Raw genomic sequence first — 27,468 nt, 5'->3', positions numbered from 1 at the left:
CAATTCTTCAAAAAGTAGCTGAGATATTATTCGACTGACCAGCAGGCCGACAAATCCATCCACTTAGCTGTGCTGCTAACTTGGCTAAAACGCCAAAAGTGAATGAGCAAAAAAATGCATGATGTAGTGCTAGTGGAAATGCAACACACACTGTTTGTGAATTAAAACATTTTTTAGACCTTTTCATCTCACAGGAAGTGTATGTATAATCAACATAAGAACACACAGTACTAAGATCAATAATAATATATTGGCAGCACTTTCTGAAGCGTAGGAAAAAATAGGAAATGCTAGACATGTTAGTGTTCCTTTCCAAAATAGATTTCTGTGCCTGATCCATATTCTAAGACATTATAATGTCCTGTACTTAATTAAGTACAACACACACACACACACACACACACACACACACACACACACACACGTGCGAGCTCTGCTTTACAGACAAATCAAGGAGGGAGTCAGGCTGTTGAGTTCAGTACAACCTTACTGAGTTCATATTTGAGGAGTGCGATAGATGCAAATACTCAGATTGGCTTTACCAGGGAAGGGGGAAACAAGCAAACCAGACCATGTTTGACAATTTGCATAAATATTTACATCCCTCTGTAGTCTTGTGTGTGAGAAATGATAGGGTATGCAGCGCAGTTTAAACTGCATCACATTATGTTTAATTGGCAGAGTAAAAGATTAACCTGCTCCTCTATCAGCATCTCTGCAGATAATCTGCAATCTGGTTACTGCAGGTGACCTCTGCTGTGGTAGCCTGGGAACCAGACGAATCTGAGAGCTCGTGTTTGATTTGCTCTGGCAGATACATGTGGTCCCCCTCCTGTTTAGATAGGTTTTCAGCTGATGTGGCTTGCTTCGGGCCAATTATAACCGTTTTTGTAATGTTTGGTTTGTTTAAGATGATGACTGACAACCTTCGTGCCTAACACAGAATATGTGATTACCCTCGCACCGGGGACTCAACAGCAGGCACATACATAACTTAGTCAAGAGGAGTGCCGTGCGCCATTTTTTAAAACAATCAAGATGGCGGCTGACATGGAACTTTGTTTTGGGGTACCATTTTTATATTCTGATGGAAAAAAATGTCGGCAGACATATTGATACTACACCATCACAGCTCATCTCTGCATATTGTAGTCTGCTTACATACACCAATCAGCCAAAACATTAAAACCACTGACAGATGACATGAACAATACTGACCATCTCGTTACAATGCCATGCTCTGCCGGGAAACCTTTTGTCCTGAGTGTGCAAGGCATCAATTTGGCCTCCAAATTCCCCAGATCCCAATCTGATCAAGCATCCGTGGGACGTGCCAGTACCCCACCTCACAACCAACGCGTCTCAAAGGGTCTACCGTCAACGCCCCAGTGCCAGACTCCAAAGCACACCCCCAGAGGTCTCGTGTCCATGCCTTGACATGTCAGAGCCAAATCCGATCCAAAAAGGCCCCACTGGGGATCGGAGGTACCTCTGGGGTACCGGCACGCCCCATGAATACTCAATCAGATTGGGTTCTGGGGAATTTGGAGGCCAGGTCGATGCATTGAGCTCTCTGTCACGTTCTTCAGGCCACTCCTGACCAGTTTCTGGTACACAGGGTGTTTGGGTGGGTGCTGCGTGTCAGTTGGTATCCACATGAATGCCAGGAGCCAAAGGTTTCCCAGCAGAACATTGCATTGTAAGAAGATGATCAATGTTATTCACTTCACCTGCCAGAGGTTTTAATGTTTAGGCTGATCGGTGTATGTCCGTTGGTCAGCACTACATCATGTTTTGTTGTTCTGAGTGGTTGTAGGCCTATTCACATGTGTCCAGAGGTGTTTTGATCTACGGCTGCTGATGGCGTCCTTTGCTAATTGCAAATTAATGGATGTCAGGCTACTGCTGTGACCTTTAATTACTGATAACACACCTACCTTATCTGTTTAGCAAGTGTAAGCTATCACACCTTACACACACCATATCATGACTGGTAAAGCTGAATGTCATTTGATAGCGTGATCAAAGCTAGAGCAGTATTTATTGTGATATTTGTTTTTGTTCAGGTTAAATGCTTTATCAGCGTTTGCTACAGGGAGCACGAGTGTCAGAAAGTTCAAACTTTCCAGCTCTTGTGTCCAGCTCAGATGCAGCCACTGGTTCGCAGAAATAAGGCTATAACTACTCAGAATTGTTTGAGTAATAAACCATGCCGGTGAAATGCTTTTGTGCATGAGTTTGGCTCTTTGGCACTGAGATGTGCTGTTATCATGACGGCTAAAGGTTAAAGTGGATAATGGACATCACTGAGGAAAGATAACCAGGCCGGTTAACATCTGTTGGCAGATGCCTCAAATATTTCCACTCCTTTAATATGACAATTAATGTAGTGTTTCAAATGATCTCATGCACTAAACAGCTGGTAGTATCAGCGCTTTTCATCATTGTTAAGTGTTTTCTCAAAACCCTGGAAGAGCTTCTCCAAGTTTAAATGAGGTAAAGATCGCAACTTTTAACGATACGTATCTGTGTCTTAGATCGCGGCAGATGTTCGGACGGCCAAGCGAGAGCTGAAGAAAGCTCGGACCGTCCTGCAGATGGACAAGCTGAAGTGCAGGAAGAGAGTCCTGCGACGCCTCGGTTTCGCCAGTCCGTCTGATGTCATCGAGATGAAAGGGCGGGTCGCCTGTGAAATTAGCAGGTAAGGAAGGACAAAAAACACACACACACCCAGCACAGTGTGTGTTTTGTTTGTTGATAGCGTGGCCTCTGACATGATGAGTTAGCCTTTTTAATGCCAGGTGGCTCAGCTGTTTTAGCCTATAGAAACTGGTGGAGTGGAACAGAACACACTGACACTGATAGCAAAAGCAGAGATGTTTGGGTTAATCATGGTCGCAGTCGCCCCGCCAACAGATGAAGGTAGTCTGAGTGAATGTGGACATTATCCAGTCTTAACACTGCTCTGAAATTGCTTAGGACACATATTTGGGGGGAAAATGCTGCTTCTGGACTTCATTGAGCAGAGGTTTTTGTTTTCTGAAGTCTCAGTTTGCCTGAGGAACTGATAACAGCACAGAACAGAAAGAGCATCCAGCTGCCTTTTTAAATTGGACTAAATTTAGATGAAAAGGTTTCATACCTTACGATGTTACGTGCAAATTCCTAAGTGAAGTGCTGCAGCAGTAACGATGAGTTGTCTACCTCTGACTGCAGCCCAGATTTGTCTGTTACTGAGGAGATGGACTCTGGATCTTATTTGTGATGGGTTGTATGTATTGCTGTTTTTGGAAGTGTGAGCTCTGCCAGGGCTGAAAGATGAGGGAACATCTGCTCTCACCTGCTTTTACTTAACTCCCACACACACACACCACATTTGTGCATTGCTGTTTTAATAGAACATGGGAAGAGATGATGTGATAAAGTAATAAGATATTATCTAATAATCTTTCCAGTGCTGACGAGCTTCTTCTGACGGAGATGGTGTTCAACGGTCTCTTCAACGACCTGACGGTGGAACAAGCCACCGCCCTGCTGTCCTGCTTCGTCTTCCAGGAGAATGTACGAACACAAACACACACACACAAACGCGTATAATTCGTCTAATTCTCCATACAAACAGATATTAAGCCTCTTCCGTGAACACAGAGATAAACAGCTCATTCCCATTCTTCCCACACATCCCAGCTCAAGTCGCATTCTTGGCCTTTTCCCCCCGTGCTGCAACCAAAACAGAAACCTGAGGTTGATGTGTGTTTGTCTTTCCTAATGAAGCCTGTTCTCTCAATGAGGCAATCCAGCGTCAGATGGTTTAACAAACCTTTTCTTTGGCTGGACGTCAGCTCAGACCTCAGAGCAGCAGAGCACATTTCTGTCTGAAGAGCGGTCTGTCAGAGAGGGAGCGACGACAAGCAGCTGTCATGTTTGCACACCACTACACAACCACTGTGTGTGTGTGTGTGTGTGTGTGTGTGTGTGTGTGTGTGTACAGCTGTTGTCAGTCATTACAGAGCACCTGCTGCTAGTTTAGTTTGAGGTAACAGCAAACCATCCAACTTGTGTGTCTTTTACCACTGATGACAGTGCTAAAGTAACCCAGGTTTCAACGATGATTGAACAATACTAACCTGCACAGGAAGGAGTCATTCTCTCAATGTGGACTTCACTGATCCCCCATATCACGTGACAAGCAAAGCAACCAAAAACTGTCCCAAAAGTTGATACTGATCTCATGGTCAGGTTCATAGTCTTGTTTCCTTATTCTTTAAGCAGATATTTACTAGTTTAGATAATTGTATACTGTGTTTGAGTCAGGGTTCCTATAACTGAAGGCAACTTAGATTTAAAACCGTTTAAGACTTTTTTAATACCACTTGGAAATTTTACAGTAACCAAAATTGAAAGGGAAAAACATCATGAACTGACACTGATTATTTTGGGTTAGGGACAATATTGCTGAAATGATTACATAAAACATAATGTGGTTATCTCCTGACAGACACAAGAGTAGAACAGAACTTGCGTTTGTTGGCGAGCGTTCCTGCGGATTTTGTGTTTCTCACTCTACATGTGGGATTCCACTGCCTTGATTCTCATCGTGCCGCATTTTAAAAACTTTTTGCATTAATATACACAGAGCCTTTTACGCATTGCCTTGTTCTTGTTTCAGTCATGCTGCAAAATCTTAGTTAAATGGCCAATTTTCATTGAATTTCTGCTTCCCAATGTCGCCCAGGGTACAGTGACAGCCAGCGATCCTCTGCTCTGAGTATCTTGGCCGGAAACAAAATATAAGTGTCTGTGTTTGCGCTATCCTGATCTGGTGACATTAATATGAGAGGCATTCAGCTTCTTATTTTACGAAAATAGATGTTTATTTTTCTCAAGGTAAGGTATTGAAAAAAAAGTATATCATATTGGCACTAGTATAAAAAATTTCAAACAGTAACCAGCTCCAATGAAAGATGTATAAATATGTGACTCTAATACCCGCTACCATGTGAATATTTTCCTGTTTTGCAATTTTTGTTTATTTTATTTTTTCCAGGAAAATCCAGTTGTTTATTTTATTTGCTGAGCGTTAGATGAGAGGATCAATACCTCGCTTATGTGTCTGTTGCTACAGTTAGCCTAGCTTTGCATAAAGACTGTAAACAGGGGGAACAGCAGGTCCATCCAAGGATTAGTCCTGCAGCTACTTCTTTCCAGTCTTAATGCAAAACTAAACTGTCGCTTGGCTGTAGCTTCACATTGCTCTGATAAGAGAGTGATACAGTCAGACAGGTGTTAGAACAGCTGACAACTAAAGCTGCTGTAGGTGACTATAACAGGCTGACAATCATTTTCATGAAGTGATAAAGTGGTTTGTTTTGTCACCAAAGAAGAGTAGGATCAAATGTTTGTTCCACTCTCTTTTAATGTTGAATGTTTAAAAATAACGAACCAAAGAGCAGTCAGAGGGACTAGAGTTGGAACACAAACAACAAAACAAATGTTGTGTATTTGCTGTCACAACCTTAATGATGTCGTTTTCCCTTCAGGCCAGCGAGATGCCAAAACTGACTGAACAACTAGCAGCTCCTCTGAGACAAATGCAGGTGAGACGACGTTAAAACCAGAATCAAACATTTTGATTTTTAATCAACAAAAGTTTGAACTTGGTTTAAATGTGATTTCTGTTGTTTTTGTTCAGGAGTGTGCGAAGCGCATCGCCAAAGTGTCTGCAGACGCCAAGCTGGAGGTGGACGAGGAGACTTACCTAAACCAGTTTAAGCCTCACCTCATGGATGTGGTGTTCGCCTGGGCCAATGGCGCCACGTTTGCTCAAATCTGCAAGATGACTGACGTCTTTGAAGGTGTGCCACTCATGTTAATGTCCAACAGGCATGACAGGAAGTTAAAATACAGGTGTTTAAGTACAATTTTGAAGTATTTGTAGTTAAAATTAGCGCTGCCTCAACCAGCTGCAGCAGTAAAATGCGACATAGCATCAGTGATAATAAGAGTTATAATAATGAGACAATGGGGCCATTTTTCTGCAGAACGAGTACTTTTAGTTTAAAACTTGAAGTTCATCTAGCTGAAAGTGCTTCTATACTTCTAGTAAAGGATCCCAATACTTCTTCCACCACTGCTGAGGTCCAACATGGCTTTCACAAATTCAATTCAATATGATTTCTCCACTAACACACACACAGTCGGCTGTTAGAGGCTCACTAATTGATTTATTATGTGAGGTTTGATTTGAACCCAGCTCGGAGTCCATCACAGTTTCTATCTCTGACTCCCAACAATGACCTCAACTTTAAAACATTACATGTCATCATTATGAGGAAGTAATGTTGAATTGAGAAACTGGAGGGAGTATCGGATGTGCTCGTGTATGTCAGCGAAGGAGGGAGACGGAGAATTGACGATACTTGTGAACTAACAATGAACGTGATTTCCTGGTCATTTCCAGGGAGTTTTCTGTCTTTGTCACTAGTTATTAGGAAATTGGAATTTCCTTACATGAAATGTTTCATATAAATCAGTGTAAATAATGATTCATTATCAATTTATTTATTTATTCATTATTGGAAACTCTCCTTATATGTTGTTAGTTTGTCTGTTGACAGGTTGCACAGTATAAAGGACTCTCTTGTCACCAACCACAATTAATTTATACTTATTAGTTGTAAATGTACAAAATAAGCAGTGTTGCCTCATAATTGGTACCAAATGACAGTTATTCACTGAAAAAATATTTGACGTTATGTTGAAATTACAGACTTGTAAGGAGAGGCTACATTCCTCCAAGAACATTCAGCATAAATTAATACTGAATGATGTCATTAAAATGTTTGAAACAACTGGTTTACGCACACTGAACTCTGTTTATATGTGTGTCTGTCTGGTGTAGGGAGCATCATCCGCTGCATGCGTCGTCTGGAGGAGGTCCTGAGACAAATGTGTTCTGCAGCCAAGGCCATAGGCAACACTGAGCTGGAGAACAAGTTCGCTGAAGGTAAGAAACATTGTGGTTTTTAGAGCGGAAAGGATTAAGCAACAGAAAATGAAGACATCACTGCACGTCATTTGAAGACATCACCAAATTTCTAGTGAAAATAATTACTCAAGAACTATTGGCAGATCAGCTTATTATGAAATAGTTAACTTCAGCCCTGATCACTCCACAGCACAGTTTTTAAAGTGATTTGATTATACGTACATCATCATCCTTAAAGCTGTACAACGTACTGCGTTTTTACCAGTTACTGCAAAATGTATTTTGGTAGATTCATCTTGACTTAGCAGGTGAAACACCACTGAAATAAGTGTATGATTAAAAAAGTAGTTACATGATTGATTTCCTCTTTTGCAGGAATAACGAAGATCAAGAGAGACATTGTATTTGCTGCCAGTCTCTACCTATAAAGACCTCGCAGCTTCCAACACATGGCGGCAGCGCTGGAGGATTAACGCTGTTTTTGACCTTTGAGTTATGATTAACCACCGGTGTACCTCTTCGCCATTTCTTTTTTTTTTTTTTTTTGTCACACTGGAGTCAAATATTGTGCCGTTCCTTCCCAAAGTGTTAGTTAAATTGGCTTTTAATTTATTTGTCCTCCAGGTCATTTTTCTGATCCGCCTTGGGTTTTATCAGGAAAATTAGCCAAAACTTTGTAACGTCCTGTTGTGTTATCTCTGAGCTGCGTTACATATGTCTGAGGATGTAAACAAAAGTGTTTTTCATTGAGGTGATTTCATCTGCATGGAGAGAATACACTGAACGTTCATGCTTTTATTTTTGGTACAGAGCAGAGTGGTTCATAATATAATTTACATTATTTTTCTGATTTCTGCCTGGGAAATTAACATCAAGTCATGCTTTCATTTCATGTGAAGACTCATGACATAATACACTTAGGTTTCTGTTCATGTTAATGAGTAAAATGGCTTTATTTTCCTTATTTTAGACATTTGTACATATTTGTAACACTTTGTTTTTCAATAAAAGTCTGTATGCTGATTTGTACAGATTATACAAAAGAACACTGTTGTGTGTTCACTTGAAGTATATTAGTTCTTAGATACACAGGGGGCTGTAATAGCAGCAGTAGCAGTCCAGCAAAGGCAACACGGGACTTAAACTAACCGTCTACTCTTCAACTCTCTAACCCAACATGATACAAGTCGAGCTACCTTCCGTCCTTGACTTTATAAGGTTAGACAGTTGGAGAGTGCGACAGCGGTGGCCTGGAGGCAGTCGCTCCACATGTGAAGCAGCTTTGCCCTCTGGTCTAGGATCAGCTTCAGTCTCTAGCACGTTCTAGCCTTGAGAAGGAATAATTCTTATAATTAGCCCTTTAATTAACACCGGACCTAAGGCAGGGAAGCTGTGAGACTCCGCCGTCTCTCTGGGTGCTGGACCAAAAACTGATCCTAAATCAGATGGTTGAGCAGACTGACTCCAGGTCAGGAAAAGCACAAAGCAAGGTTACATTCACAGGTTTCCAACCCTCCTCTTTCTCCCAGCAGTGGTCAGACCCTTTAGTGGGCGCGTGCAGGCGAGTCTTCCCACCAGCTCAGTAGAATCATGCTAACTTGTTCCTGTCTTTACAGAATCTCTAGCCCCTAACCTTCATCTGTCACAGTCACTTCAGCATATCTACAAGGCTTGGACAGGTAGTCGGGCCCAGATGGAGAACTGGCGGACAAGACAGCCTAAAATTAAAAAGTCTTAAAATCTTAAAAACAGGCCTGAGGTGCAGCTCCCAGAAGCTGGCTTACTTAAAGTAAGAATCAACTTAAAATCCATGCAGGGTATTCGGGGAGGAGTGTTTGCGTGAGATGAAAGGTTAGAGAGCTGGGATCCTGGGTGTGCGTTTGGACAGAGCAGAGAGACGTCATCCCTCCACCTCTTGGCTTAGCTTAGTTAGGACTCTCAAAGTGGTTTCCATTTGTTGGGGTCTCCTGCAGAGTTGAGTGTGGGATGTCGGCCTTTTCATGGTTTTCTTTGCACGGCTTGAAAAAGTCAGACACGAAGAAGACCTGCAAGATACAGGAAGAATGTTTTTATACAGGAGTGTGAGGCTTAATTATTTACATCTGTGCTTCGTTTAAAAAAAAATTCAAGGGCAATCAGTAACTTGGTGAGAATAGTTGGGCATTTTAGAAAATACGCTTTCCTGCAGAGACTCAGATGAAAAGATTAACACTTCTCATGTTTGTATGATAAATAGAAAGCTACATACAGGAGGTAGTTAACTTAAAGAACTGGACACAGGGAGAAACAGTGAGCCTGGCACTCTCAGTGCCATAGTACAGTATGCCATGAAATAAATAAAAATTAAAAAAATAAAGCATGATGTAGCATATAAAAAAAAAGGCATAGGTATAGTATACTATATTTTTTAATTATATAGAATGTCATAAAAAATTGAATAAAAATTCAAATTATGGATGCTGTAAAACAGCCACAGCTGTGTGTAGCAGTGGAGCCTGATGACAGCTGTTGCACTTCTTCTTTGCTGTTCTTGTCATTGACCGGTGGTGAAGCAGGCACTACTGTTGATATGCAAACAGATGCTTAAGGCCGTCTCTACATTCATTCATAGCTGCCAGTGGAAGTGGAAATAAAGCTGGTATATCAAAGCCCCAAAACCAAAACCTGTTGGCTTCTTCTCATGAGCAATGAGGTTCTACAAGGACCCACAACTGTTTGCGAAAGTTCAAGTAGTTTTACATACACAGAGCCGTGCTAGCTGTTTCACCCTGCGTCCAGTCTTCACACTATGCTTTGCATAACATCTCCTGGTTGTAGTTTCATATTTACGCTATGTCTAAATCCAGCCTGGGACATCTGTTGCATTTCTCTCCCTCACTTCCTGTTATTTTTCTACTATCGCTATCTAATAAAGGCAGAAAACGCCCCCAAAATAATAATTTCAATAAAGAAAATGTCAAACTATTCCTTTAAGGTCAGATTAGGACACATGACTTACCACCAGGATGGCCATGAGGGCACCCTGCAGGAGTCCAGTCAGCACATCACCCGGGTGATGTTTATAATCAGACACCCTGGACAATCCCGTGAACACTGATGCAGCAATCAAGAAAAACTGGATTGTGGGTCTCAGCAGCCTCGCCCAATCAACCCGGAATCTTGCCTGCAGGTAGAGCTGAGAGAAACACAGGGGACACGGATTATTGGATGATCATCGGACTGGGCAGCGTCTCTGTAGGAAAACGAGCTGCAGTGATGTGCAGGTGACTCAGTGTATTTACACCAACACTACCACACCAGAGACAAATAAATCATCAAGAAACTGAGAGAAATACATTAATAAATTAAACAAACATCTTCTTTTTTATCAGATCTTTGTCTACTTCCTCCTCTGTCTTCTAAAAGGGTGAGAAACTCTCCTGCAGGCCACACTTCCCTCTGCCGAATGACCTTAAAATACTTGTGTTACTGATAGAAGTACAGTTTATTGGACTGATACTTCTCACAATCTAACTGATAATTGAATATCACACCACCCCTGGAGCACCAATGTAGGTCAGCTGAATGTCATTCTCCTTTGTAGCACAAACCACTAAACTATTATCTATGTTAAAAACAGGGCATGTCTGGGGGACAAACAAGCTTAGCCGCTTCATTCAGATTCTCTTCCTGAGGCACTTCATTTATGACGTAAATGCTGTCGTTTAATTGCGTAGAAAAAGAAAAGCAGGTTTGTAGGTGAATGTTTAAACGTCAGACGCTGCTTCTCATACTTGAACTTCCACTTCGTACTGAGGGCGAGGGAGCTTTATGTTGGTGCCAGGACTTTGTCCCTGTGTCTATTTATATCTAATGGTGTTGAATGAATCAGTAGCCTATAAAGTTTATCAGGACGGGGCAGTAAAATCAGCTCTGAACAAACACAACAGAGGGAACTCAAAGATGCTGCACCTCCCTGGGAAGAAAAACAACCGTCATCAAAAAAGGTCATCAATGCATACAAGGAAAAGTTGAATCACTGCAGTTCAAAACAGTTTGACATTTTAGGTAATACACTTTTTTACTATCTTGCCAAGACCTAGATGAGAAGATTGATACCACTCTCATATCTGGTTATGACTAGAAAGCATCTGTCTTGTGTAAAACTCTCTTCATATGAGAGTTCAACCATGTGTTTAAATTCAGTAGGTCATCTTGCAGTGGCTACATCGCTGCTCAAACATCAGTGGACAAGACCAAATTATGGTTAACAGCTAAACTATATAATAAATATGTAGGTTAATCAAAGATTGTCAATTATAACAAATAAGCTCAGTGACTGCGACTCCTAAAATGGGACGTCAGTGCTGTTGCTGTTGAAGAAAGTCAACACAACAGATGCACCAACACTGTTTATTCACGGGCAACGTTGTTGCAACCCATGCTGAAACAATAAATGTTCTTTGAAACAGCTACTTGAATTTATACCTCTTTAACTTGTAAGATCTAGTTTATGTTGTGTTATTCCAGTATGTTTTTCTTTATCACAGAAAGTTGCTAACAAGCAGCTAGAAGCATCCAAGGCTCAGTTCACCTACAAGACGTCAAAATAAATTAGCCTCATATTTTGGAACCAATGTGTCGCACTGAGAGGGAAAGCAAGCTTACACTGCATCTAATTGTGTATTTGATTTGTTCGTTTATATGATGAAGTTCAAATCCATTTTTACATTTATTTCCCCATGTAATTTAAATACAAATAGATTTTTTTTATCTGTCAAGTTATTCTGCGATGTGTAAAACAATCCTCTTCTTCTTTCCATTGAACTTTTAATCGCTCTTTTAAATTGTCACATCAGTGCCATTGTTGAGGTAACTGACATTGCACATTTATAACTGAAACTCTACCCTGTAGCCTTTGTACGTTAATACAACAGTAGCATTCTTCTCTACCCCACAAAGGGCTTCCCGCCTTTCTTGGAATCCTGAGCCCTTTTGAGTCGCTCCAATTACGAGAATGTAATGTCGCAATTACACATAAGGGATCTTTTCTAGCCACATCCCTAATGTCTGTCTGTATGCTACAGCTAAGAGACTGTTAGCTTAGATTAGCATAAAGACTGGAAACAGGGGGAGCCAGGTAGCCTGGCAATGTCCAAAAGTTACAAAATAAGCCAACCAGTACCTCTAAAGCTCACTTATTAACAGGTTATACCATGTATGTTTAACAGGGTTGGAAATTAGCACCAGCAATAAGCCAAATACTGGTAAAATATATAAGTGGCTGCTAGATTTGCTTCACTCACCAGCCAAAAAACACAATGGTAATCTATTGAGTGGCCGGTAGATTTTGGAATCCACCAGCCACAGTGGAAGGTGGACAAATAAGTTAATTTCCAACCCTGTTTTTTTTTTAATTCAAACAAAAACCAAAAGGGTAAAAATGACAATTCACATGATCAGATTTATGCTAAGCTAACTGGCTGTAGCCTCATATTTAACAAACGGGTGTGGTATCGATCTTCTCATATAACTAACATTAGGAAGGCAGATAAGAGTATTCTCAAACATGCAAAACTATTCCTTGAAGATAAAGGGATCAATATCACATTGGTTCACAAGCTTGATTTGCCAATGGACTATAATCGATTCTTATTTATAATCACTAATGTGTTTAAGAGCTGATATGAATGTCCAGAGTTTCCTGTTGTGTGACCCAATGTGCCAGTAAACAGTGATTTATATCAATGTAAATCAAAACAGGTTCAGGTACTTACAGCCAGGAACAGCATGCAGTACATGGAAAAAGAGGAGTGGCCGGAGTAGAAGGACAGCCTGTAACAGAAAGACAAAAACATGGCTCAACACTCTGTTATGTACTTAATTAATCTGCAGCAAACAAAAAAACTTACACTGAGACATACTGTCATAGAAATAACTTATCCATTAGTCAGACACACATCCTTATTTAGGTCTTGAGGTGGAGTCGATGCTCCTTGAAAAGGTTTGTGTTTGATGCATTTAAGAGAAGCTGTTTGTGAGAAGAACGTTGAGTGATGTGGTGAACAGTGGCTGCTACGAAGAAGCACGCCAGCCACTTCACTCTATTTCCTGTTCATACTGACAGTGCTGTTTTATACTGCTGTCTGGACCACGTCCCAAAAACCATGAACACACGCACACACACACTGTGTAATGTAACTGTCAACCACTTTGGTCCAGACTCAAATATCTCAACAACTATTTCATGGTCTGCCATGAAACTTGGTGTAGATGTTCACGTTTCCCAGAGGATGAAATGTAATAGCTTTGATGATGATCTAACTTTCTATCCCATGTCATTAACAGGTCAACATTTTCACTAATCCAATACTTTATGACGAAATACCTGCAAAATTAATGACATCCCATCAGCCTCAGCTGTTCTTTGTGGTAAGTGCTAATTAGCAAATGTTAGCATTTAGATTTAAGTGCCACCGTGTAGTGAATCCTCACAGAGCTGCAAGCATGGCTGTAGACTCCTAGCATTGAACAGCGGCCATTTTTAAAATGTATACAATGGTATTTCTATGGTCTAAGACAGTTTAATAGTGAAAAAGTACACATTTCTGTTTCTGCCCTAAGGTCACTTCAATAGAATAAAACTCATCTGGGTATAAAAAAAGAAAACAAATATTCTGTGAGTCCACAAAATCTGCCTCCCATTTATTGTCTATGACGCAGCTCCAGACTTTACACTTACTAACATCACAAGTTCAAGACTTTTTTTTGTGGTTTCTTGGTTTGAGAGAGAGAGTAACTCATGTTCACAAATACTGACTGAACTTTCCATAGCCATGGAAAAATATTCTTGATTTATGTGGTGTTCCCCTTTAAGGACTGTCCACACCAAGAGTGCTAACTATACAGATGACTATGTGAGCATTCACACTGATGAACAATAAATGAATAAATAAATCCTTGTCACTTACAAAGCTCTAAACGGTCAGGCTCCGTCATATCTTAGAGAGCTCATAGTGCCATATTATCCCACCTGAACACTGCGCTCTGAGAAGGCAGGGTTAGTTGGAGCCAGAGCCTTCAGCTATCAGGCTCCTCTTCTGTGGAACCATCAAGGCGTCAGGCTCCTCTTATAAAGCTTATAGTTAGGGCTGACTCAGGCTTGGCTTGGACCAGCCCCTAATTAGGCTGACGTAGGCCTAGTCTGCTGGGGGACCTCCTATAATACACCGAGCACCTTCTCTCCCTCTCTCTTAGATTGTGAGAAGTTGGTTCTTCTTCATTTGCTGACATTCATGACCTTTTACTGCATATCGCTAACTCGGCTTCTTCTCTGGAGCCTTTGTGCTCCACTGTCTGGCAGGTCCCCTCGAATCGCAGTTACGCCTGGATTGCTGGTTGTGGTTGCGCTGCTGCCTTGGTCCTGCCTGATGCCTCCTACTACTGCTGTTATTATTAGTCATACCCCTACTACTCTACTCTCTCTTGTTCTCTCTCCTTCTCACTTTCTCTTCCTTTCTTGAGTTATCATTTTGTGACATGGATCACTGCACATTTATTATGTTGATCTGTTCTGTACGACATCTATTGCACGTCTGTCCGTCCTGGAAGACGGATCCCTCTTCAGTTGCCCTTCCTGAGGTTTCTACCATTTTTTTCCCCGTTAAAGGTTTTGGGGGAGTTTTTCCCTTATCCGCTGTGAGGGTCCAAGGACAGAGGGATGTTGTATGCTGTAAAGCTCTCTGAGGTAAATTGTGATTTGTGATATTTGACTTTATAAATAAAATTGAATTGAATTGAATTAAATTAAGCAGAGGCACCAAACTTGCACTGTGTGCTCCACGTGTGTTGCGCTGTAAATCTGGATGGATTTTGATTGACTATCAGTGTTCCTGTCGCTCATTAAATGACTCTTAAAGTGATCCCAGCAATATGGTTCGCCACTGTTGTCGTTACAGTTGTGGTGTGGGATCCGCCATTCACTTGAACTAGAATGATTTTTACAATGATACATTTATAGTCATTGTTATAGTTTTGTTCTTGGTGTGGGCGGCCTTGTAGTCTTGTTACATTTCAAAAGAAACACTGATACAATGTGAGATAGCAAGAAATTAAAATTCAGAGGATAGATTCAATCGTTAATTTTTTTTTTCTCCAGTCAATTAGTCTGTGAAATTTCAGACGACGGTGAATAATGTCCATCACAAAGTGTTTTTTCAGCTTGCTTTGTTAATTTAACATATAAAAAAACAGAGTTTAGCAGAAAATTCTCAAATCTTTAGGAAGGTAAAATTGGGGTTTGGTATTCGTAACAGATTTTTTAAATTCTTTTAAGTCATAGGAAGGTAAACAATTAATCAAGTAATCATTTCAGCATCAACAATGTTTGATAATCGACGATCACAGGCTGATCAAAAAGACCCTGGTAACAAGAGCAAACTGGCATATTAAATAATAATGCCGACCTCTGAACATCCTCTGTCGCATCCCATTAAAACTGCAGGTAGGTCAGACCCTGTGAGTGCTCCACTCGTACATTAAAAGTACCCGTTTGGATAAAAAATGGGTGCCCTTGATGAGAGGTATTCTTCTTTACACTCTCAACCTTTGATTACCTTCAGTTCGACATCTTTGCCTCTTAAATTCAAACAAACACACATACAGCTCTAGGCCTGTTCTGTCTCCTCTGTCCTAGGGAAGTTAAACTGAGGCAAGGAGGAATCATATTACAGTAAGATGATCCCGACCTACCCGCTCCCCTCCTGCTGCTGCTTATTATCTCTATTAGTGACTAACAGGCCACCTCAAACACACAGGCACATAGGAGCTGGAATTATAATGTGTCCTGACATTAATCTTAAAAGACCCAGATGTCTACCTCAAATCACTGGATCCTTCTATGGCCTGCTGATAAATATTTGTCTCAATATGTGACATGAAAATAAACAGACTGCAGACAGTGATGGGGCTCCAGGAAATATCAACGATGGTGCACCACACCCTGGTAAATGCCCATGAGATAATTCAGAGGATAGAGGGGTGAATAGGCACATTTTCATTCAGCTCAGGGAAACTGTTCGAGAGAGGCGGAAAGCAACACACTCTTACTTATAAGCAGAAAAACCTGCTTCACCTTTCAGTAAAGCAGATCTGAATAAAGCAATAGTTCCTCTCGGCTCATAATAAACCCTTCTTAGCTCTGATACAATCTGCACAGTTGATATCACTATTTAAGCCTCTGCTTCTATAATTACTGCTGATCTCGGTGGTCGTGCCTACATTATAATGAGAAGTGGATATCCTCTCCTCCCACTATACTTCCTTCTGCTCTGGGCTGATAAGGGACACTGACATTAAATCAAAACAAGCTTTACATTCCTGTGATATTACTCAATCCTCCTGGTCTCGTGTGCTATAAATGGTTCAGACTGCATCTTGCTGAAAAGACACACCATTCGTGAGCAGAAGTCTGACTAGAAACTAAATGTTGCACAACTTCAGAGGCGTGCTGTATTAGTTTTATCACCACTATGAATAACACAATCATTCATACATCGCTCAGGGACACATTTAACCTTTGCTCTTTGCACTTACACCACAGCTTGTTACAAAACAATGGAGAGCACTGAAGTTTAGCTTCAGATTTGGTTAATCTGCTCAGCAACAAAACAAGAACCTGGACTGCTACAAATTTAAATGAGGTAATTTCAACAGCAAGCAGCTGAAATCCAGCGTTTCCACACATTTTTACCAGTTAATTCTCAACCTTTTCCATAATATTTCACCCCATTTCCATGACTGTCTTTAGGTAGTTTAGAATGGGAAGGCTGATACAGTGACACAGCCATACATTACTAAACACACACTACTCAGGCATTTGTGGATAAGCTAATCGCTAATGCTTACTAACTTCACTTGCTCATTAGACAGCCCATAGCCCACAGACCAGACCAGCATAGAAAGATGTTGCAGCATTTCATAGGTGTCAATACAATTTGACGTGTGTTTGGATTATATGTTTGTATGCATTTATGTCTTGTTAAACAACTATTTGTTTTATGGACATTTCTAATAATTGTTTTGTGACCTTATCTGAACTTGAATGTTCGCAATGCCTTAATAAATTCAGGCTTATCAGCGTCATGTCCCATCAGTCCAAGGGGATCAGTGACCCAAAACACTGACTGGAAGTTGCTTATCTGGACGTCTATACATAGAGACCATGAAATCTGGTGACTCAATCTTCTAATTTCTAATCCCATGACCTTGAGAACCCTGGAAACCATCTAAAGTCATTCATTCATTAGTTAATATAGGGCTGCAACTAATGATTGGTATATCATCAGTAAGTTTGGCAATTTTTTTTTTCAATTAAATCACTTCATTTTGTATGTGAAATGTAAGAAAATAGTGAAAGATGCCAGTTAAAATTTCCCAACGCCTCAATCTGTGGTTTTATGTTGATGTTCTGTTCTTATTCTACAAGCAGTCTGAAACCCAAATTTATTCAGTTTACTAAAACATATGACAAAAGACAAGCATCCAGTCTTCATATTTGAGGAGCTGGAACCATAAAACGTTGAAAAATGACTCAAAACGCTGACTCAAACTCAACGCTATAACGTTTAATGTAGAGCAGTACATACCTTGCCTCATTGACCATGGTTGGATCTCCATTGCAGTGGAAGTCTTCAATATAAGCCTGTGATGAGCAGTTGATAAGTTTCCAGTCAGGTTTGCACACATCCAGGAAGTGTGGCCTGAGCCGGCCGATGGAGTACTTGGCTATGTCGGTCAGAGACTGGCTCATCGCGGCACCGAAAAGGAAGGTACCGACGGCTTTGTATACACAGGAAAGGTAGCTGCCGAAAGAGGACTTGGATTTGATGCGCTTTAGATAAACTGAAAGGCACTCGCCAAAGATCATCTGTGAGGGGGAGGGCAAGGAAAGGATACAGAGTTAAAACATTTTTACATAAACACAAAAACTCCAAATGAAAATTAAAAGATGCAACTGAATGAAATTAACATCAGAGCCTGATACATTCCCTACGCTCATCATCACTAACAGAGTCTAGAATAATGGGTCTGGTTAAACAAAAGAAGAAAGAAAATCACACAAAGCTCTCATTTGAAGGAATAGTTTGACTTTTTGAGATGCACACATATTTGTTTTCTTGCGGAGAGTTAGGTGTGAAGATCAATGCCACTTTAATGTTCGTATGCTCCTTCTACCACCAGAAGCCAGTTATTTCAGCATAAAGACAGAAAACTGGTGGAAACACATTTTATTAGACGGAGAGACTACCTGTTCCCCTGTTTCCAGTCTTTATGCAAAGCTAGTGGTTCTCAAATTTTTTACACAACGTTCAACCTCAGAAAATATTAGGCTCTCAATAATCAGCTTTAATATACAGTAGTGTAGGACTACCCCATTCAGCTAAAGACAGTTACCTTAAAACTGGTATATTGCTGCTGCAACCCTAGTATCAACAGGCCTGCTCACAATATTCTCCTGATCCGCACTTCTGTTCCTGTTTGGAGCCATGATTGCTGTGTTTTTAAACCATTAATTTTACCTCCACTTACTGTCTTGCCATCACAGTTTAGCTCGTAACTAGTCGTGGGTGTTTGCACACACTCGGTTCATGAATGTGGCTATGTAGCAGGCTGATACCGAAATGAAGATATTACAGGGGTGGCAAATTATATTTCAGGGATTTCTAGGTTTAAGGATTTTCAGCTGTGGTTCAGAGGTAGAACAGCTGGTCCGCTAATCGAAAGATTGGTGGTTCGATCACTGGCTCCTCAAGCCCGCATGTCAACGTATTCTTGGGCAAGACACTGAATCCCATATGCCATCGGTGTGTGAATGTGAGTGAATGGTTAATGAGTAGCATGTGGCACCATGTATGGTAGCCTCAGCCACCAGTGTGTGTTTGTGTGTGTGAAGAGGCAAATATGATACAGTGTTAAAGTGCTCCAAGTGTTTTTTCTTCCTTCTACATACCACTAAAGAGAGCTTGCCACCAGTGGTACATGTACCATAATTTGAGAACCAGTGTGCTGAGCTAAGCTAATTACCTCCTGGCTATTGCTTCACATTTAACAAGCACATATGAGAATAGTATTGATCTTCTGTTGAAAACGTTGGCAAGAAAGCAAACATTTTTTCTCCAAAATGTCAAATTATTCCTTTAAGTAAACCCTCCAAAACATTACTGAGAAACACTCATCTGACAAACAGATAGACAGATGTTGGAAATACCATGGCAACAGGATGATGTCCACTTTAAAATACCAATCATTTTGTTTGATCTTAAAGCTTAAATTAATCATGCCGAGATCTCGTAGTAAAATATTTCGAGCCTGTGCGTATGTGTTCATGCTGTATGACACATCGTAAGAATGATTCATGAATTCCTGACGAGGTTTAAGTGCATGTGAATGTGTTTGTTTCACAATGCTGCTGACATAACAGGCCCAGAGGCCTTCCATTCGTCTGACAACAAAAGCCGCTGACAGCCCTTATTGCTAACGCTCAGCTATCTGTACCTTTAATTCTATCAATAAGAGAAGTATCAACTTCCTTGATGGGTCACTTAAGATTAGAGGTGAGCTGCTTTACCTTAACTTAACTAAAGATGTTTTGTATGTATAAAATTTAAAGTCTATTTTTTAAATAAATCCTGCAGTACAGGTTTGTGTGAAACTTTTTCAAGTCTGAAAGGATATTGTCACTGTTTCTATACTGAGCTGACAGTCTGTCTTTCAGTGCGGTCACATTTTTTCATTTCCACTCAGCATCAAGTGACCGAGGTCACCACTGCGCTGCTTGTGAAGAGTTTCACATCTGTGATATTTACGGTCTTCCTGCAAACTGTTGAAGCGGCTGCAGAATCATTTGGAGCTGGTGAGTTTCAAAATAAAGGTCTGCCTCAGGTCACCTTGCTGGTTCATCATCAAAGGTCACAGTTCTCAAAACCACAAAGTTTGGGAAACATTTTCTTAAACATGCAGTTAGCAAATGAGCTTAGAGTTAATGGTAGTGGAGGCTTATGTAAGCAATTAAAAACACATACATTATTGCAGAATAATGTATTCAGCAGCAATCATGGATGAAGAGAAAAGAGAGAAGTTAAGAGAAGTGGAAAAAGGTGAGCAGTGCACAAACAGAACCGTTAGCAGAAAACAAAACAGATGCACTTACAGCGATTATTGTGACCGGAATCATAACACCTCCTAACAACTGAGCAGAAATGGTGTCTTCTTTAAGCGGGTACTTGATTGAATCATCATTACAGAAAAAGCCCCGTCGGAAAGGACGGTGCAGCGAGGTGAGTATTATAAATGGGAGTCCAGCTAGCAGAGAAGTAATGAGAGAATAAACAAAGGAAAAAATACAGGTTACAAGAATACGTCAGTGGGCCTCGGACCCCTTCCCATGATGCAACACTGTGTGCCTGTGCAGAGCAGGAGACAGCAGCCACGTGCGAGAAGTTGCATCCTCTGAAGGTGGCAGCGTCCTCGTCACCTTTCATGAACACCAGTGTGAAAATATTAGTGGTTAAAGTGTTGGCAAAGCAACCAGATCTTTAAATGCTGGCAAGGAGTGGATGTGCACAAGAGAAAAGTCAAACATAAAAGCACAAAAGTTAAATTTGTGAGCAGGTTATTAAGCCCTCATCACTTTTTCTTTGAGGCAGTAAGCGCTGGGTGTCAGGGATTGTGTTTCTCGGCTGGCTTCAGTTACGGTGGTTGAATTCTCACCAACAAATCCACAGCAAGTGAGAGGAAACAGGCCTTGCAGACACATGTACTGTATGTGATCGAAACAAACGTACGTTACACACCATCTCATTTACTTCCTCTCTGACAAAGTGCTGCTTGATGTTTCTTCTTTATGGCAAACCGACCATTTAACCTCTTCCTAAAACTGTCTCTCACATTTCCACATATTCTCCCACACTTTCCTTTGGCAGACAGTAAACCATGAAGATATTTAAACAATAGACATTGACAAGAGGTGTTATAGATTGGAGCTGTGATAACTCATGAAACATTAAAGACCAGCGACAAGAGATGGAAGAGAAGACACCAACACCACAAAGCAATACCAGAAGGCAGACACACACATACACACACCAGCAGCACTTTCTGTGTCTGTCGTCCTCAAATAACAATTGTTCTCTTCCAGAAGAGCATTCCAGCTATTTTAAGGGACAGAGGGAAGCAGCATGCAGCCTGCACGGTTGTTGCATTAATTAACAACAGCCATAGAAAGTTTACAGAATAGATTAAAATCAAACAAAAGGATTAAATTAAAAGCAAAACTTTGCCTGGCCTTACCTCATCTTATCCATATTTTATTTGTTGAACTAGAAATATCTCTTACTACAGCGTCTTTTTGTTTGAGACCAAATTTGTGCGTTGGCTGATCCAAATGTTAAGTAGGGGTGGGAGACAAAAATCTATACAGCATATTATTGCAATATTTTGTGTGGCAGGACGACAAATATTGATTTTTTATTACATAAATTGTTAATGTTGAAAATACAAATTAGACTTTTGGTGACCTACTAGAATAAAAAAAATCAATTGCTTATTCCATCCACTAGATACACTGTGCTGCAGTAAAAATTACAGTTGAAAATCGGTACTGAGTCACAAAATTACGCAATATATGTCATTGCAACACCCAGAATATCACAAAATGTTTAAAAATTGTATCATGAATTAAGTACGGTGATAATATCTTACTATGGGGCCTCTGGTGATTCCCACCCCTAATGTTAAAGGCTAAACAGTTCACTGAAAATAATAAAGCAAAACTAAAAAACTGACCTATAGGATACTTAAAATAAACCAAAACTTTTTTTGCAGAAAGCTTTAAAGCCCAAAGCCATGTCCACAACTCAGCAAAAGATTATTTTGGCGTCGGTGGATAAGATTAGGATAAGGAAAAGGCAGGTAGAGGTTATGGTTAAGGCAAGTCTCCAAGAAATTAATGTAGGTCTGTCTAATTTCCTTGAAGGTGACCTTCACAAACATGTGTTTATGTGTGTATAAGTGTGTGTGGACGCAACACAATTTAACATTTCGATTTCATTTTGTATTAACTGTTTTTAAGTGGACATCCTCCCTCACCTTTAGCCTTCGATACAGAGCTGTAGGAGGTGACGTTGGTGAACACCTCCAGCGATCTCACAAGCTTCACACTGACGTGACTGAAACATTAGCAGAACTAAATAAAACACACCGTGTGCATCCAGTTTCAATACCAGGTAGCTGTGCTATTGTTGACAGCCACTGAACACTGGTCTGTGTTATCAAACAGGAAGCTTGACACTCTGAATACATCCTACATTAGGCTCTGGAAATGTATTGGTCCTTTAATGTACAATCCCAACAGACCATTCTCACAGCAGACATTTTGACTTGCCATTGCAGGAAAAGCACAAGTGTAGCTGATAACGATAATAATGGCAGCTTTCCACGTAGGTGTGCCAGTAAACCAGCATGCACCAAAACAGAGCCGAAACCCCAGCACACCTGAGAGTGCACTTATACACCTGCGGCTGACAAGTCAACATATTTGCCACGAGAAGGACAATTCAGTGACTCCTACTTACGCAGCTAATGGGCAGGGTGAAGCCCACAGTGTAGAGCACTGTGGAAGTGATTGTGCTGGAGTGGAAAGGGTACTTGATGCTTTCGTCGTTACAGAAAAAGCCCCTCTGGTAGGGACGGATCTTACCCAGGTTAAAGGCTGCCAGAGGCAGACCCCCTGTGGATGGAGAGACCAGGAGGAGTTACCACTGAAAGAGGTAAAGGAAAATGCATGGCAGAGAAAGAGAAGGTCCCGAAACAAAGCGTTGAGGTCTTCAAGTCTGTCAGCTTTCACACAGGAGAGAATTGATGATGATAAGGAGGACAATGGTGCTTTTTAGTGTCATGACAAACTGCCAAATAAAATTTGTGTGACAGAAATTAAAGACCTCAATCTTTGTAGCAGCCCAGTTAAAGGATAACACTGTCTTTGTTATTTTCCTTTTGTCATCAAATTCAATGAAAAGTCCAAAACCAGCAGTGTTGGTCTCCTACTGAAGACATAAATATATAATACTGCATTTATTTGGCACTGTCAGCTGTGAATTTGGCACTGTATTGAGTGTTTACCAGAGATGGGACCAAGTCATTGTTTTGTGAGTCACAAGTTACAAAGTCCCTCATCCTAGACCTTGAGTCCTCAACAAGTCCTAAAACGCTCTTCACCAAATGCAATGCCATTTTAACAACAACAACAACATAATAATAATAATAATAATAATAATAATAATAATTTTACAAAAATCATGAAAGTGTTTTTTAATATGTACATATTTGTTAAAACAAGTTTGTTGGAAGTTGTTGCATCTCTGTAATTTTCAAGGTACATGCTTTGCATACTGCAATTCGATTTTCTTGACCACCGTGTAGTTTTTGCACGTGGACACAATTATTTTTGGTATCATTTTTTTCTGTTAGTGCTCAGTAATGTAAAATAATTCATCATGGTCTCTGTTCTGCAACTTGACAGGATGCTGTCGATTGGTTCAAACAAAGTGGATCTGGAGAATTAAGTGTCGACATGATGGAAATAAAAAGCATTAAAAGCCCTTTTCCACCAACATTTCCAGGAACTTTTATTTCCAGGAATTCCTTTACCTGGGTAAAAGAATTCCTGGTAATCTGTGTGGTTTGTGTGTCCACCGCTCCTCAAAGTTCCAGAAAATGTATTCAAATGAAACGATGAAGTAGATGATTTGGCGCGTGCCCTATGTCTGGCTCTGCCAGCTTGGCTGGTTACATGCTGGTGTAGAGATTAGGGCCTGTCTGTCTCAGCCAGCAGCTAAGTTTAAAAGTATTTTAAGATAAGTTTCAAACTAAGTTAGTCTACATACAGACAGCTGTCATTTGAGCTCATTAGTAACAATTCAATATCAGCCGAACTAGCATACTGTCCTTGTGTAAGACATAACGTTAGTGACGGTGGATGAGAGACTGTGGACGGAGCATAGTAAGTTTGGGGTTGAGGGAAAGTCCCCCCCCCCCCCCAGGTAATTTCGGTGGAAATGCGGATGTTTTTCAAAATCCCGGGTAAATGATAAAAGTTCCTGCGGTGGAAAAGGGGCTATTGATAGCTAATTCAAGAAATGAGAGGAAATTAACTGATTCATGGTACACTTTTTAAAGAACATTTTTAAATCGTTGGGCTTGGGAGAAGTATCAAGTATGTTTAAGTCAAAAGGCTCAAGTCCAAATGAAGTCACAAGTTATTGGGGATAAAATCCAAGTAGAGTTGCCTATCATTTCTGATTTAGTCAAGTCTAAAGTCATCAATTGTTGACTCCAGTCTGCATCGAGTCCAAGTGATGTGACTTGAGTCCTCACCTCTGGTATTTACAGTACAATAACATAAGGTATATGTGCCATAAACTCATCCATTTATTGTAGTGAAGGAACATGTTGTCCAGTGTTGCAATGTGGCCCTTTGATGTGTTTAATAGTTTCTGGGCAACGATGGCACATAACAATAAGCTACATCCGCCTGCATAGACAGGAGGCGTCAGTGAGAGCAATTCATTGTTAGTTTTGGTCTCTTCGTGAGATTTGTTCACAATAAGAAAAACAGGCATACCCTTTGACACGGAGCCTCAGTCAGACACTCTGCAGCATTATGCATTACACAGTAAACACACTCGACAGCAGCAACTTCGTTACACCAAACAATGTAGGATGTTATCATCTCTGGGTAGTTTCTCAGCAGGGAGGACTGAGAAGCTTTTTGTTGGGGCACTGACACACAGTGGTGTGAGAGGAGCTGTGGACATAAGCTAAGCACTCCCTATAGATAAAATACCATAAAGATAACAGATTATGCTAATAGGTCTTGACAGTTCAAAGTCTGAACATAATGCTGCTGTCACTTCTCTGCTTGTTTGGCCTGTTTAGCCCATTGTGTTGTGGGGACAAGACACAGTTGCTCAGCCATTCAAGCAGAAAATGAGGGTCCATTATAGAGATGTACATAAACAAGACACATCCACAGAATACTGACAAACACATGACATCACACGAAGATACACTAACTCCCTATAAACTACTTTTTAATGCAGTCTGGTATCTCTACTCTGTCTGCTATTTCTGCAGCTGTTGGCACCGTCAGCTGTGCCATGCACAGTTGATCGGCCACAACAGCTGGAAATGCCAAAAAGGTGGGACAGAGACACACACAGGCCAACAGCGCGACCCCCAAGTCACTTTATAACTGCAGCAAGCAGCCGTGTTACACTTTAACTTGTTCTTGTAAACTGCAACTAATGGACAAACAGATGGAAAGAAAAATGTGGATAATGTGACATAAAAACATGAAGACTTTTTGGCTGCCTGCTCAGTAAGTGTGTTAAAAACCAAATTAAATCAACTGTGTAAGCAAACCAGGACAGATATACTCCATCCTTGCACTTTAGAAAATAAAACATTTTTTTCAGTTTTCACATTTATCAAACTTACAAGTCAAATTTTACTATATGTACGTGCATGTTTAGCCACATGCAGCAGCACATCACTGTTGGAGACCATCTGGAAACAGATTACTGCGGATGCTCAGATATAATCTAATAGTCTTTGTCGATGGTATAATAATCCAGTTTGCGTCTGCATCCAACTGGCACACTGAGTTTGTACAGTCATGCTGCCCCACACTGCACAAGGCACTTACAAAATTATGCAATGTAAAAAAGTCCGTAGCCTTGGTAGCTAAGCAATATCTTAAAATACCCCTCCATTCACAAAATGAACAATATTTCGTAGATTTTTATTTTTCAATAGAGGACTAATGTAAAGTTTTTGAGGCAAAAAACATATAGTTTAAAAACATGTCTGGAGGGGATCTTTAAAATATGAGACACATCATTTTAAAACATACTGTGGACTGTACAGGGGAAGCTTTCACTGTTTGAGTCAGGGTACACATTGATCATGCATAATCAAATTAACAGCACTTAAGCCCCAGAGACACAACATCCATGCCAAAACTGAAACGTACAGCTCTATGAGCCTTCATACAATGTATAGAGGTATAAAGACTTTGGCACTGGGTGAGAAAAATTATTAAACATTAAAGAATTGCCTCACTTTCAGAAAATGTTTAACATTTGGAAAAGTGTTAAAAAAAACTGGAAAAATAAAACTGTAGTTCACAATTAGTCTTATCTGAGGCCTGATATGAGTATGGGTGCTCTCCCATGTAATGATTTTAGATCTTGTGAGGGGAAAACATGTGGCTACATGAAAGGAGAAACAGTGAGTGGGTTTAATATGAGCCTGTGAGGCAGTGGTGCCATTTATAAAATTGATTCTCAGCAACACGTTGTATGAATGTTAGAAAACACGTTTGGTTGCACAGAAAAACATATATATTGTGGCAATACTCTCAATTATATAAGCTTAATGGGGCAAGTGTTTCAATATAATTAACATAATTACATATTGTTACACTCATGTAAATAGCTTCATTAATATCCAGTTAGATGTCTATGGGCATCTTAAATAAGTGAAAAGACCCTGAGCTGCACTCATTTGCATACAATGGAAACAAAGAACATGTAGTTCTTAAATTATGCTGGAGGAGGAAACTACAGCAACTTTAAAGCCTCCTTGTAAAGATGCCATACATATGTCGCAAATGGCATGTTGTTGGATTAGTGGCATTATTAGAGGTTAAAATAAAACCATGTTAACCCAGTAAATGACACTCGCGTGCTACTGAGCGTTCACCACTCCCTTCACGTGATGGCAAGCCGATAAATATCCCAACAGTGGGATTATATCACAACACAAATCGACTTAAATCAATAAAAGCAGCAAGAAACAGTCAGTAGAAAAAGCATTTGGATACATACCTAGGATGAGACAGGCTATGTCTAGCAGGATGTAGGGGATTCCTCTTGCCTCGAACATGTTTGCTCTTGTCGGTCTCTGACTCGACTCCCTGGTCTGTGGCGCGTCCTCTCCTGTAATAAACACCAGGGGGATGTCCCTCCTTGGGACGTTGCTGCAACGGTGGTTTCCGATAAGAGTGTGAGATTAAAAAATGGTAGCAAGTGTTGTATAAACAAATAAAAACGTCGACGTCCTCGTGCGGAACCGACAGACCGCCCGGGCCGAGGGACGGCACATATCAGGAAGATTTGTTGTTGTTATTGCTGCTGTTGTTATTTGTGGGCGGTGAACTGCAGCAGAGCCGAGAACTCCACACGTCTGTCATTGTGGTTTTAAAAGCCCTTAAAGAAAATAAAACACTTGTTCTCACGGAGGGTCGGTCATTTGCACCGACACCTGCCCGGTCTCGACGTGTGTGACCGCTGGCGCGCGAGCCGTTTGACGACAACCGAAAAGCTCCGAGGGCTACCGACCGCGGCTGCGGGCCTGTGTGGAGCTGCTGCCTTCACGTGCTA

General features: G+C 40.7%; 2 protein-coding genes across 3 annotated transcripts in view; one reads left to right on the top strand and one right to left on the bottom strand.

Moving 5' to 3' along the window:
* Positions 1 to 8,030, top strand: part of mtrex (Mtr4 exosome RNA helicase) — a 25,492-nt gene extending 17,462 nt beyond the window's left edge. Inside the window, exons 22-27 of the mRNA XM_050053925.1 lie at positions 2,538 to 2,701; positions 3,456 to 3,561; positions 5,541 to 5,597; positions 5,693 to 5,855; positions 6,902 to 7,006; positions 7,364 to 8,030. Of these exons, the coding sequence (XP_049909882.1) occupies positions 2,538 to 2,701; positions 3,456 to 3,561; positions 5,541 to 5,597; positions 5,693 to 5,855; positions 6,902 to 7,006; positions 7,364 to 7,416 (648 nt within the window). The 3' untranslated portion in view covers positions 7,417 to 8,030. The remainder of the gene's footprint in view (positions 1 to 2,537; positions 2,702 to 3,455; positions 3,562 to 5,540; positions 5,598 to 5,692; positions 5,856 to 6,901; positions 7,007 to 7,363) is intronic.
* On the bottom strand, positions 7,769 to 27,468 carry plpp1a (phospholipid phosphatase 1a). 2 transcript variants are annotated; one of them, XM_050053929.1, is made up of 6 exons: positions 26,914 to 27,468; positions 20,178 to 20,329; positions 17,614 to 17,894; positions 12,745 to 12,802; positions 9,987 to 10,163; positions 7,769 to 9,033 (listed from the first exon to the last, which is right to left on the bottom strand). In XM_050053929.1, the coding sequence occupies exons 1-6, from the start codon at positions 26,969 to 26,971 to the stop codon at positions 8,914 to 8,916; spliced, it is 846 nt and encodes a 281-aa protein (XP_049909886.1). In that variant the 5' UTR covers positions 26,972 to 27,468; the 3' UTR covers positions 7,769 to 8,913. The 2 variants fall into 2 exon arrangements, with proteins under 2 accessions (XP_049909886.1, XP_049909885.1); XM_050053928.1 differs by lacking the exon at positions 20,178 to 20,329 and adding an exon at positions 22,600 to 22,754 and having other exon boundaries at positions 26,914 to 27,465.

Source organism: Epinephelus moara, chromosome 9 (genome assembly GCF_006386435.1).
Source record: "Epinephelus moara isolate mb chromosome 9, YSFRI_EMoa_1.0, whole genome shotgun sequence".
NCBI classification, from domain to species: domain Eukaryota; kingdom Metazoa; phylum Chordata; class Actinopteri; order Perciformes; family Serranidae; genus Epinephelus; species Epinephelus moara.
This window is presented reverse-complemented; position numbering and strand designations above follow the sequence as displayed.

What these genes read in the sequence shown, in the direction of transcription:
- plpp1a (XM_050053928.1), bottom strand. Translation starts at nt 26,971, where the DNA reads ATGTTCGAGGCAAGAGGAATCCCCTACATCCTGCTAGACATAGCCTGT. An exon ending in TCACCCTGCCCATTAGCTGC is followed by an intron (nt 17,895 to 22,599) that starts GTAAGTAGGAGT and finishes TCCCCCTCACAG; the next exon opens with ATGATCTTTGGCGAGTGCCT. An exon ending in ACTGCATGCTGTTCCTGGCT is followed by an intron (nt 10,164 to 12,744) that starts GTAAGTACCTGA and finishes TGTTTCTCTCAG; the next exon opens with CTCTACCTGCAGGCAAGATT.